Source organism: Dipodomys merriami, unplaced genomic scaffold (genome assembly GCF_024711535.1).
Source record: "Dipodomys merriami isolate MVZ:Mamm:240054 unplaced genomic scaffold, mDipMer1.0.p SCAF_285, whole genome shotgun sequence".
NCBI lineage: Eukaryota > Metazoa > Chordata > Mammalia > Rodentia > Heteromyidae > Dipodomys > Dipodomys merriami.
Window position 1 is genome coordinate 1,434,415 of NW_027204326.1, and position 13,226 is coordinate 1,447,640.

General features: G+C 40.9%; 1 protein-coding gene across 13 annotated transcripts in view; it reads right to left on the reverse strand.

Moving 5' to 3' along the window:
* LOC138838615 (kinase D-interacting substrate of 220 kDa) overlaps positions 1 to 13,226 on the reverse strand; it is a 106,404-nt gene that overhangs the window by 57,082 nt on the left and 36,096 nt on the right. For all 13 annotated transcript variants that reach the window (XM_070038018.1, XM_070038016.1, XM_070038017.1 and 10 more), the window contains exons 13-20: positions 9,063 to 9,227; positions 8,231 to 8,410; positions 6,865 to 7,030; positions 4,382 to 4,533; positions 3,938 to 4,227; positions 1,883 to 2,023; positions 899 to 1,142; positions 640 to 731 (exon numbers count right to left, since the gene is read on the reverse strand). In XM_070038018.1, coding sequence (XP_069894119.1) covers positions 640 to 731; positions 899 to 1,142; positions 1,883 to 2,023; positions 3,938 to 4,227; positions 4,382 to 4,533; positions 6,865 to 7,030; positions 8,231 to 8,410; positions 9,063 to 9,227 — 1,430 coding nt within the window. The remainder of the gene's footprint in view (positions 1 to 639; positions 732 to 898; positions 1,143 to 1,882; positions 2,024 to 3,937; positions 4,228 to 4,381; positions 4,534 to 6,864; positions 7,031 to 8,230; positions 8,411 to 9,062; positions 9,228 to 13,226) is intronic.

The window sequence follows — 13,226 nt, forward strand, 5'->3', positions numbered from 1 at the left end:
TAAAAAGTAAAATGTTCAAATTTAATGGCGGCAAGTCAAAAAGAAACAATAGCTGTTCCTAAACAGCAGTATCAAGATAGGAGCATGTTGGAGGAGAAACCTGCGGAGTCTAAAAAGCTAGAATCACTAAGTAGCGGGAGAGTTCCCACCCTGCCAACATTAGGCAAGGAGGGAGGCCAGAACAAAGACAAATCCACAAATTTTTGCATACCATCTTCCCCATTTACAGCAATGAGGACAACAGGCATAATCTGGACGTGTTCAGGAATGAATACATTCAATCTTTTGATTAAAAATCTCATTCAGGTTTTGATCCAACTGAGATCTGGGTTAGCACCTGGGCTGAGAACAGGCTGGGAGAGACAGGGACTCCTCCCTTGTTTCAAAGGTGGTTATGGCTGTAAGTGAAGACACTCCCTGAAACTCCCAAAGCTCAAGAAATCCAGTAATAATGTTTATCACAAGAGTTTAATACAATATTTACAAAAGACTAGGTTGCATCAACTTAACTCTACTTGAATAACTGCAATACAAATATATAGCTAAAATGAATCAGGCCTAGAGGTACAGTCAGTGCTTTCAAAGGGAAAAATTTAAATTAATTAGCTAATTAAATTAATAAAACAAATGACATCTTACCCGTCTATTGAGGGCTGTCTTGCTACCAAGTTTTGTCATCTCCCCACCTAAGCTGTTCTGTGAAACTCTTCGGTCAGCATCTTCCTGTATCCCTGAAAAAACAGACCAAGAAAGCAGCTTGTGCAGAGTTCTGTCATGTATAATATTCAAGTGATGTGACATACCAATGATATTTTTTTAAGATAAAGAGAGATACCATAAAAAAAAAAAACACTTCAAAATGACTTTGAACATAAGTCTTTAGGAGCTGGATCTTTACCTGTAGCATCTGAGCAAGAAATGTCCCCATTTGTTGCTGACGTTACCAGAAATTTCCTTGCATTGCTGAGTCCTCGACTATTGAGGAAAACAGGCAAATGAACTATATTGCGCATATAGTCATGCCCATTTATATTTGAATCACGAAGAACACTATTAAGGTTTTGGTTAATGGCCTTTATGATAATATGTGGATCACTCGCAAAAATGGCAATAAATGGGCCTTTTGAAAACAGAACTCTGACCTGTGGGAGAGAAAAAAATGTATAGTTGTGAGACAAATTTTAAATTGTCCAAAATAATAAAATATCTTTTTGAAATCTATGCTATCCTTTAGTGACTATGCTAAAAGTAGATATTTTCCATCAAAATTTATTCTATTTGAACAGAAATTCCACTGATGGTTTAATCTGGGTCGTCACCATCTGACAGTAACAAACCCTGACAAGAAAACAATTATCAGAGAGGGTTGAGAAAGATTTGGAAGGAAAGGTATGAAGTTACATAGTACTTACGAACTGATTTGCTGTTTGAAACCCCTTGGTACAACTACTTGAGATATTTGCTATCCATACAATAAAGATCAACACACAGCAAAATATATGTGAGCACATGTCCTAGGCACACTGGTCTTGGCCCACAGTTATGGCATAGTTACAAAGAGCTTCCAAGTTCTCTGGATTCCTTACCATATTGTGGAGTATAACCATAACTACCTGCAAAGTACAGCTGGTGCCACACCTGCCCTGAGAGATGCTCCATTTGGCTTTCACCTCACACTGTCATTAACTCAAATCATTTAATTGTCTTCATGATGAAACATGTACTCTTGCTACTCTTTTTCTACACAAAGAATAGTTGCTTTTGTGAATGAAAATTGACTAGAAAAACCAGGAGTACTCAAAAAGTACACTGTGTGGTCATGCATCCTTCCTCTGCCACAAAGTAACAAGGACAAGTTTGGAAATGCTTGAGAGGTATGTACCGTGTCCAGCATCTGAAGGACTTTGTCCTGCTCACAGGCATCTAGCCCATCAATGATAACCACCAGCCTGGTCTGATTCTGAGTGAAGCTATCGATGGTTTTGGCCATCCTGGCCATCAGCTCCACTTCACACTTGAGAACCTACACAAAGCACAGAAGACATGAGAACATTAAACATGACTCTTGAGAAGGTAAAAAGTCACATCCAACAAGAAAAAAAGAAATTCAAAGTCCTTGTCCCAGCTGAGGTTCCACCTCAAGCTGAAGGGAATGTTTCACTGTTTGCAAGGTAACTACAGATAAATCAGACCACTTCATCTTCAGCATGTCAGGACAGAGTGGAGGCTGTTATGATTTACTTGCCAAATCAGAGGCTCTGAATACCCAAAGACTTGGAATTGGATGCTGAATTTTACACTACTGTTAGTTCCCTAGTAGCCTCTGACCTTGATGAAATGAGGAGCCTGTAGAACTCTTGAAACCTTTTGGGTACAAGGTATGGTCTGGAGTGGGTCCCATCCCCATGTCCTCCCAGGTAGCTACCAAGGTTACAGGTACACACTATAAGGCCTTGTTCAATTTGGTAGTTTTAGACAAAACTAAACTAAAAATCATTTTCCTTGGAATTTACCAAAAGGAGCTGAAGACATGTCTACAGAAAAACCTTCACACAGGTTATTTACAGTAGCTTTATTCATAACTGCTAAAACGATGCAATAAAGGTATCTTCAATGGATGAACACTCAGGCACTAAAATATTAGTCAGTGTTAAAAAGATATGAGGTCTGAAATTGTGAAAAGACTGGAGGGAATGCGAATGTGGATTACCAAGTAAAAGCAGCCAATCTGAAAGCGCTGCAGAGTATATGCTTCCAACTACATGATATTCTGGAATAGGCACAAGTGTGGAGAGAGTAAAGAGATCACTGAAGCTCAGGGTTGGAGGAGCTAAAGAAATGATGGGTGAAGCAGAGGCTTTCATGACAATGATACTATTTCATGACATGATACTATTCTGATGGAAATATCTTATCACACATGTCCAAACACACAGAATGTATAACCAAGAATAAACCCTAGTAAATTATATCACAGGGAATCGTAATGGGTCACTGTAGATTCATCAACTGTAATGAATGTACCATTCTGGTTAAGGGTGTTGATAATAGTCATCTCTGTACATGTGGGAGGGCAGGTCATATAGGATATCTCTGTATGTTCTCTGAATTTTCGTACAATCTTTTTTTTTTTCTTTGGGTCCAGTCATGGGGCCTGAACTCTGGACCTGGGCGCTGTCCCTCAGCTCTTCAGCTCAAGGCTAGCGCTCTACCACTTGAGCCACAGCGCCACTTCTGGCTTTTTGCTTATGTGGTGCTGAGGAGTCAAACCCAGGGCCTCATGCATGCAAGGCAAGCACTGTACCACTGAGCCACATTCCCAGCCCTTTTCATACAATCTTAAAACAGCTTTTAAAACATGATCTTGAAGCCAGGTACCAGTGGCTCACACTTGTAATCCAGCCACTCAGGAGGCTGAGCTCTGAGGATTGCAGTTCAAAGAAAAGTCCATGACATTCTTACCTCTAATTAGTCACACAGAAGTAGAGCTGTGGCTAAAGTGGTGGAGTGCCTTGAGCAAAAGAAACTCAGGGAAACCTCAAGCCCTAAGTTCAAGCTCTAGGATAGGCACAAAATAAAAAGCAAAACAAAATATAGTCTTGAATAACAGCTAATTAAACTCAACAAAATCCAACAGGTCTAGGGATGTAGCTCAGTAGTAGAATATATTCAATCTCTATCACTGAAACACACACACACACACACACACACACACACACACACACACACACACACACACACACACACACACACACACACACACACACACACACACACACACACACACACACACACACACACACACACACACACACACACACACTTACTTCATCCATCACCTTAACATTCACAGAACACATTCCCTAAAGCCCAAGTGAGCATGGTTGTGGTAGTAGATACACATTAAAATTCTCTGTAATAGCTAAAGAGCACTTACTTTCATGAATCCTTCACTTTTCAATTTGTGCAGTTTGGAGGCGGCACTGTGGAGGCGTTTTCTTTGAGAATTCAGGAGCGAGTCCAACACTTGCCACCATGTACGACAGTTCAGCACAAAAGCCAACCCCACTATAGATGCAATTGCTATGAGGACAGCATTGACGGTCAGATGTTTTGGGTCAACTCTGAATATAGCCAGGAGAGTAATTCCAGCAATAATGCAACCCAAGATAAAAAGGAAGATGATAAAAGATGGGAGACAACATGTTTTTTTCCACTTCTTTTTACCTGCAATACAACAAATGGTTTTTTTTTAAACAATAATGCATCAAGTATGCAGAAAATTTAATTGCTACAATCATAGCATCTGGTGACTATAATATTTATTTACTGCATCCTCACCCCCTGGACACACACAACAAAAGAAGAAAGGAAATCCTACCCTGAGAATCTTCAGTCTTGAATACTCGAAAAAGCCTGGTTGCTAAAAAGCCAAACTCTCTCTCACAAGCATCTGAGAGGGTTGCAATCATTTCAGCCAAGGAAGTTTCTCCACCTACACTGGACAGCCTATTGTAGTCTGTAAACAAAAACCTTGGGAAAAAAAACAATCAAAACATTACTCAACTACCTAAAGCAACACATAACCTGAACATATGTCATTTCCATATGCTCTATACTTTCTTGATGTTGCTTTCAAAGTTCTGAGCACAGAAAGACCTTGGACGTAGGCACCCTCTACTTTCAACATCTTACACTATTCTCTTAGGAAAAAACATTAACAAAAGTTAAATGTATACAAAGTAACTCTAAAGGCAGAAGGAAGAAAGCTATGGCAGAACTTTGATAAGGATTATCAGATACCTCAGCAGGCCTCATTGTACGGTGATTAAAAGGCAGTGCTCCATGTCAAGATGACCCACAAATGTTGCACAAAGGAAGTTTTCTAAAACCAACTGAAGGCTTTAGAACGTGGGAAAGAAAATATTATAATCATAAAGAATTTTACACCTAGTAATGTTATTTATAAACTAATTTTTCTAATATCTCATTTTATTTATAGCTTCAATACCTATGGATTTAGACATAGTTGTAAAATAGTCTTTTAACAATTCTTCTTAAAAATAACAGAATTATTTACACCTTGGATCTCAGTATCAATGCTGATTATTTGCTGGGGCTTGAACTCAGGGCCTGGGTGCTGTTCCTGAGAGGTTTTTTTTTGGCTCAAGGGTAGCACTCTACCACTTGAGTCACCACTCCACTTCTGGCTTTGTTGTTGTTGTTGTCCTTGTTAACTAGAGTCTCAATTATTTTATTCTATTCTGTATGTTTCCCTTTAAACTTCTCATCTTTAAATCCTTTTCCTAATAATTAATTCCCACCTGTTAATTATACTATTCCCTCAGAATTCATGGCTTTGTTGTTGTTGTTGTTGTTAATTGGAGATAGAGTCTCAATTATTTTATTCTATTCTGTATGTTTTCCTTTAAACTTCTCATCTTTAAATCCTTTTCCTAATAATTAATTCCCATCTGTTAATTATACTATTCCCTCAGAATTCATGGGAGACTGATTTTTAGGACCAGTTCAAATCCATCATATGAAAGAGCACAAGCTGAGTGCCAGTGGCTCACACTTATAATCCTAGCTACTCAGGAGGCTGAGATATGAGGATTGTGGTTCAAAGAAAACTGAAAGTGACGTTGTGGCTCAGAGTGGTGGAGTACTATCCTTGAGTGAAAAGCTCAGGGACAGTACCCAGGCCTGAGTTCAAGCTCTACAACTGAAAATAAAAAAGCCCAGTATTTGCATTCTTTGTTACCACTAGATTATTTATAACACCTACTACAACATAATGCTTTTTCAGTAGCTCTTATACTGTATTGTTTAAGGGAAAAGTCTGTATATTTTCAGTACAGGTGCAAATTCCTTTTTTAAACATGTTTTCTTTCGTGGTTGGTAGAATTTCAAGGTAGAAAATCCAGAGATATGAAGGCTGACTTTTCTTTCTTATACAGTTTTGAAGGTTTGACCTATTTTTTTTCTCATTTTAAATTACATGTATTTTATCTTACTAGAATTTGGAAGTTTTTCAGCTTTAGTGTCCTATTTTTTTTTTTTTTTTTGCTAATTCTTAATGAAGTTCTTTTGCTTTTAATTTCCTAACTGCTTTTTTTATATTTAACTTTTTATTTGAAGCCATAAGCAACTTTCTTTATTCCTTGGCCTAAGTGTTTTTCATCTTTGACATTTTCTCATAAATTTCCTAATGGATATGAATCATTTACACAGACATGGAAATCCTTCAGCAATGAGGAGAGAGCAGTACAGACAAGGAAGCTGAGTGCTCGCAGGTTGCATGCTCATTTAAGGAGATGCCAGATCACTAGCCTGGAGCTCCAGACAGTAGGATCCCATTTTAATCCAATGTTCTTTTCAAATCGTGTCTCAAAGGATGTCTGCAGTACTGGGATGTTGCTCAATGGAAGAGCACTTTTCTAGCTTGCATGAAGACCTTGGTTTGAGCACCAACTCTGCTCTTTGTGCTGTTCAAAAACAAACTTCAAAGGATGGTAACAGGTAACCAAAAGAGAGAGAGAGAGAGAGAGAGAGAGAGTGTGTGTGTGTGTATGTGTGTGTGTGTGTGTGTGTGTGTGTGTGTATAGTAAACTCAACAAATGAAATGTAGCAAATCAGAGTTAAACACTTTTTTTTAGAAAAAAGTGATGATGTACAAGACAGATACACATTATGAAATGCATGAGCATATGTGTAAGCACGTTTAAATTTTACTTTATTTTTCATATAAAAGGTTCCTTTACCATTGTTTTTTGAAACACAGTGCAATGTAAACTTTATTAAGTAAAAATCTTTTTTTCTTTATATTATTAGAAGTTATTTCCAACAAAGGGAACAACTCACCTCACAGGTAAAGCTTTTGTCGTTTGCTCTGGCAATTCCGGTGGGTTCACGAACATCAACTTGAAGAGGAGCTCCAAATATCCAATATGTCTGGCCAATCTGGTACTGAGGACCCAGGCCCAGTTCCAACTCTCTCCTTCCCTTCGTCCACCAAAGTAAATGACAACTGAAATGCAGTTTTAAAAAAGTTATTGAAAACAGTCATTAATCAGGCTGGTTCTTTTCTCCAAATAGTCAACTACTGAGTAATGACATCCAAGTAGTATGATCTTTAATGGTTCACATTCATTCCAATCTACTCCTCAAAGAATTACTTAACATGGGCTGGGAAGGTGGCTCAGTGGTAGAGCACTTGCCTTGCATGCATGAGGCCCTGGGTTCAATTCCTCAGCACCACATAAGCAAAAAGAAAAAAGCCGGAAGTGGAGCTCAAGTGGTAGAGCACTAGCCTTGAGCTGAAGAGATGAAGGACAGCACCCAGGCCCAGAGTTCAGGCCCCACGACCAGACCTCCCCCCGGCCCCCCACCCAAAAAGAATTCTTTAACTAACTTCTGAATCACAGAAAAGGTAAGTGAAAAAAATGCAAGCTGACTAAAATATGACCTAAGAATTACAGAAAGATAATGACTTAAATACAGTCCCATGGCTCAGATTCAAATGCTAAGCATTTCAAGGTTATTGATCAGTTTTGCAACTCGGCACTTGTAACTGAGGATACTCCCAATGGCAGGGATTATATTGTATTTTCTTCTTTTCATTTAGATAAAGTAACCTTTTCAGTTATGGTCAAATGCTCTAGAACCAGACAGGGAAGGCTATAGCTTCTCTTCAAAGAAAGATTTACAGCCAACTGCTAGTGGTTCATGCCTATAATCCCATATCAAGATAATGGTCCAAAGCCAGCCTGGGCAGGAAAGTCTATGACACTCTTATCTCCAATTAGCCACCAAAAAGCCAGAAGTAGAGCTCTGGCTCAAGTGGTAGAGCATAAGCCTTGAGTGAAAAAGCTAAAGGACAGTACCCAGACCCTGAGTTCAGGCTCTAATACTTGCCAACATAAAAAAAAAGATGTACATTTAAAGTAATTAATAGCCATACAGTAAATATAATAAATTAAAAGGAGTCCTGCTAAAATACTAACAAGTAATTTATTAGGTTCTAAAACTATTGCAGCCAGCTTATGGACCATGTTCCTGTAAACCAGTTTCTAAAATAGCAAAGATCAATTTTCTTAGCCAAATTACAAAAATTACATATAAGTTGTAAAAGGCAAAATAAGTTGTAAAAGGCAAACATGTTTTAAGTAAAACAATTAGTCTTGATATTTTTTCTTCATTTTCAAAGAAGATAAAACGGAAGACTTACCAAAGAATATATATAAGAGAGCCAGGAAGCTCAATGACACAGCTATGCCAAGATTCAGGTCAACCGTAAAAGCAAACAGTAAGCCAAGCCCTCCACAAAGTAACAGGGTGAGAAATACAATAAGCCAAGAAAACTGAAAAAGCGGTTCAATTTGTTGTCCTGCAAATGTCTTCATTTCATCTGAAAGAGAAAGGAATATGAAGCCTTAATTCTGTGGTTTCAACTTGTTTCCCGTGGACACACCTACGTGCCTACCTACTGCCCCACTTCATTCTAAGGAAGGATGCCCCAAACTCTTTCACATATACTCTCATCTGTCAAGATTTTGTTGGTGTTTTGTCATTTGCATTACACAAATGATGTTTTGTTTCTGTGCGCAGAAAATAAAAGTACACCATTTTGTTTCTGTGATCTCATCTTCTTCCTCCAATGAGATTTAAGAACCATAGCTCTCAAAGGTGTGCTGATCCCAAATGAGCCCTCACTCACACTTTCTACAAAATGTGAGGCAATACTGAAACTTGTCCTGAGAATAAGCACAATTTTGCCAGGCAAAAGGGATGGGAGGCAGCTGTGTAGAAAGCAAGGCCTGGAAAATGTCTGGTTGGCTGTAGCCAGAGCACATGTCCTCCTGACTGTGAACCCAGCTAAGGGTTTTGCCTGATGTTAGAAATAAATTCAAATGACCATGAGGAAAACCGAGTCCCACAAAACCCCAACCAATTTATTTCAGCAAACTGTGTCACACAAATACCTATACAGAGCTGTATTTTTTATTTACTTCAGAGAAAACATTGTTATGTATACACAGACTTTGTACAAATATCTTTACCTTCCAGTTTCTTGAGTAAAAAGGATTTCCCACTTCCCCACTGTGCATATAAGCCCACACAAATGGGTGGCTGCATGGTAGGTTCACTGAGAATGTCTGCCAGGGCACTGCTATATAAATCATAACCAAGCATATCACCGTCTGTTTCAGTAGGAGACAAGTGTCCTGTAATTAAAAACATACCATATCCCTATGTTACATAGTGGCATTATTAGTAGAAAAGAATACCAATTTTCACTTCTTAATTATTAGGGGGAAAAACTTACTGTATACATTTAGATCTGTGTGAAAATAGGTTGAGAGTCTTTAAAAAATACCATATTTCATGGAACTTACGATAGCTATTAGTTTTAAGATGTATGCTGGCAAATTGTGAAGGAGAAAAAGGAAAGTGAGGAAAATGAGGATGAGATAATAAATTTAGTATATATAACAAACACTTAAATAGAAAAAATTGTATGCTGATGGCTCATGCCAGTAATCCCAGCTACTCAGGAGGCTGAGATCTGAAAATTACAGTTTGAAGCTAGCCCAGGCAGAAAAGTCCGAGAGACTCCATCTCCAATCAACCATCAAAAAGCCAGAAGTAGAGGTGTGGCTCTAGTGGTAGAGTAACAGGCATGAATGGAAAAATCAAATGAGAGCATGAGGCCCCGAGTTCAAGCCCTGGTATTAGCACACTGTTCACTGTAGCCCTAGTTGTTACCACAAAACAAGTTAGATTTTCATCAAAAGAGAATTGAGAGGGGGGACCAAGATGGCGACGGGGCAGTAGGGAAACGCCACAGCTCTCTCCAACCAAAAAGAGAGTTCGAGTTCCAACACTTAATCTCCCCAAGAGACCAACAACAACAAAAAGACGAACACTCAGAGAAAAACCAGAGGCGGAAAATAACAAAAAAAGAAAGAGAAGAAAAGAAGAATTTCAGAACAGAGAAAAGCGAAGACCCTTCCCCCAACCTTCACTGGCCGCGCGGCAGTGCGCCAAGCCGCCGGCCAGCCGGCCCAGCGGGGGCTGCCGGAGCCCCAGAGTCACAGGGGGCCGCCTGCAGATCACCAGGTACCGGTTTGCAGAACAGCGGATCGCCAGGAACAGAGAGATCCACGAGGATCCCACCCCCACCCGTCACTCTCCACCGGAGCAGAGAGGCTCCATCCTGCCAAAGCCTCTCGGCACCAACAGCGCGACAAAGGGACCTGTCGGCAGACCACCCGCCCATCGCGATCGTAACCACCCGGCGGGGCGCCCGGGCCCCAGAGGCACAGGGGGCTGCCTGCAGATCACAACCCGCGAAGAAGCCGCCTGAGCGTGGACACTTTTGACCCGACAGCTTCGACAGAGGCAGAGACAGAAAAGAATCACACAGAGCCACCACCGCCCAACCCAGCCCGCAACCACCCCAACTGAACTCGGATTGCAACAACAACTGACGACCTACACCACACAGAAATAACCAGCTCCAGGGTGAGTACCCCACAGGGGACAGTGTATCCCTCAAGGGAGACCAGAGCTGGAGGGAATCCCCAGACCCTGACCTAGACTCCCTACCCCAACACCCAGAACACAGGACCCACTAAAACTGGGAACTGTTTGAGAGCTCCACCAGCCCGTGGAGCACACTCTGCTGGCCAGGCCAGAGCAATAGTGCCCCTGGAAGGGAGCTTAAATGCCCAAGCCAGGAACAGCGCCCCTGGGTCAAGACTACCAACAGTAGAAGAAATTTGAACTGTGTCCCCCAGGCTGTATAACCTACGTGGTATACACATCAGCACAGGCCTAAGGAGCGCTCCAGGCTGGGGCCGGAACCAGGCCCGGGGATCCGGCGCCTGAACAACACAACCAACTCCTCCCAACTGAAGTAAAAAGTTGAGCATACGCCTCAACAGAGGGGAGAAAACCAGGAAACAACACTCCCCGGGAAGCATGCCTGTGACAACAAATGACCTGGAGGCCCAGGACAAGAGAAGCCCAAACCCCACCAAAACTCCACCCATATACCCTAGGCTGGGGATTGGGCAACACAGGCTGCCAGCACCTGATAGTAAGCAGGAGCTCAGACTGTTAAGGCGGCTCAGCAATAGAGTGATAGTCTTGGATGTATGAGGCCCTGGATCTGATTCCTCAGCATCACAAAAGCAAAAAGGGTCAGAAGTGGTGCTGTGGCTCAAATGGTAGGGTGCCAGCCTTGAGCTGAAGAGCTGAGGGACAGCACCCAAACCTAGAGTTCAAGCCCATAACCAGCCCAAAACAAACAAACAAAAACACATCAGCAGACTCCAGTATTTGGGAGAGTGCATCCAGAGCATCTGTTCTTCACAAGAGCACCTGTAGGAGCAAACACAAGCAGTCTAGGCTGCTCAACCCTTCCAAAGGCGGGAACTGACAGCAATCAACAGCAGAGAGCTGAGAATCCTAAGTAAGTCAGAATAGCAACTGGAAATAGGCTCCCAACAGAACCCAGATCAGGCACAGACTCTCTCTACCAATACAGAATCAGCAACCAAGCAAAGACAGACACACCAAAACAAAATTGAAGAGCAGTCTCCTGAACCTCCATGCGAAAATCACAGAGAAAAATCACAAGGTTTACCACCACCCAGGACAGCAAGCTCACCTCAAAAGCCAGCAGCCACGCAGGGGAGAGCCCCAGTGGGAGCAAAGCAGAAATGAAAGACAAAAGCTACATCCAAGGGTTGCTGGAGGCAATGACTCAAGAAATAAAGTGAGAAATTGATCAGAAATTGAAAGAGCACAAGGATGAACTATCAAAAGAGATATAGGATATCAAACAAGAGATGCATGCAAAAATAGAAGCTGCACAAACCTCAGTAAGAAGTGAGATAAACGCCAAATTAGAGGTAATGCATACCTCATTGAGAGGTGAGATCAGTACTCTGAGAACCAACATTGAATCCATAAAGGGATCCATTTCCTCCATGTAAACCACAATAGAAGCCACTGTCAACAGAGTGAATGAAATGGAAGGTAGAGTGTCAGATACAGAAGACAGAATACAACAACTGGACCAAAAAGTGACAGATATGAAAAAATCATTCAAATTATACCAAAGGGAATTTCAAGAGCAAGCAGATAATGCTAAGAAATTTAACCTTCGCATAATCGGAGTGGACGATGGTGAGGAATTCCAAAGCAAGGGAATGCAACACCTATTTAACAAGATAATCAATGAAAATTTTCCCCACCTCAAAAACGACCATCTTAACTACATCACAAAAGCTTATCGAACACCCAACAAGCAAGATCCCAGGAGAAACACTTCTAGACACATTATAGTAAAAATGATAGATCTGAATAATAAGGAAATAATCCTGCATGCAGCAAAAATGAGGAAGGAGCTATACTACAACGGGCAAAAAATTAGAATCACTGCAGATCTCTCCACACAAACAATGAATGCAAGAAAAGCCTGGGAAAGCACCATACGAGCCCTGAGAGCCAATAACTGCCAACCCAGACTAATATACCTGGCAAAGCTAGCATTCACATTCGATGGAGAACTGAAAACTTTTAATAGCAAAGAAAAACTAAATGAATACATAAACATTAAGCCAGCATTACAAAGAATTCTAAGAGGGGGGACACAACCTGAAGAAAGCAAGCAGGAACTGGGGCCTGCCCCAAACAGGCGTTACTCAAAGTCTAACTGAGCAAGCACAGGAGGAAAGGAAAGAAGAAAAACTTAGGAAAACGGAATGGCAGGGACAACAATGCATCTCTCTATACTTTCTCTTAATATAAATGGGCTGAATTTGCCAATTAAAAGAAAACGAACTGAGGACTGGATCAGAAAACAAGACCCATCCATCTGTTGCCTTCAGGAGACCCACCTCTCAGCCAAACATACAAACAAACTCAGAGTGAAGGGGTGGAAAAGGATCTACCAATCAAATGCCCCCAGTAAGAAAGCAGGTGTAGCTATCCTGATATCTGACAAAATAAACTTTTCATTAAAATCAGTACAGAAAGACAAGGACGGACACTACATATTAATAAAGGGAACAATCCAAGAGGAGGATATAACCATCATCAACTTATATGCCCCAAATATTGGTGCACCCAGATATGTCAAACAAATGCTCTCAAACTTACAGAATAAAATAGATCCCAATACGATAATACTAGGAGACTTTAACACACCACTC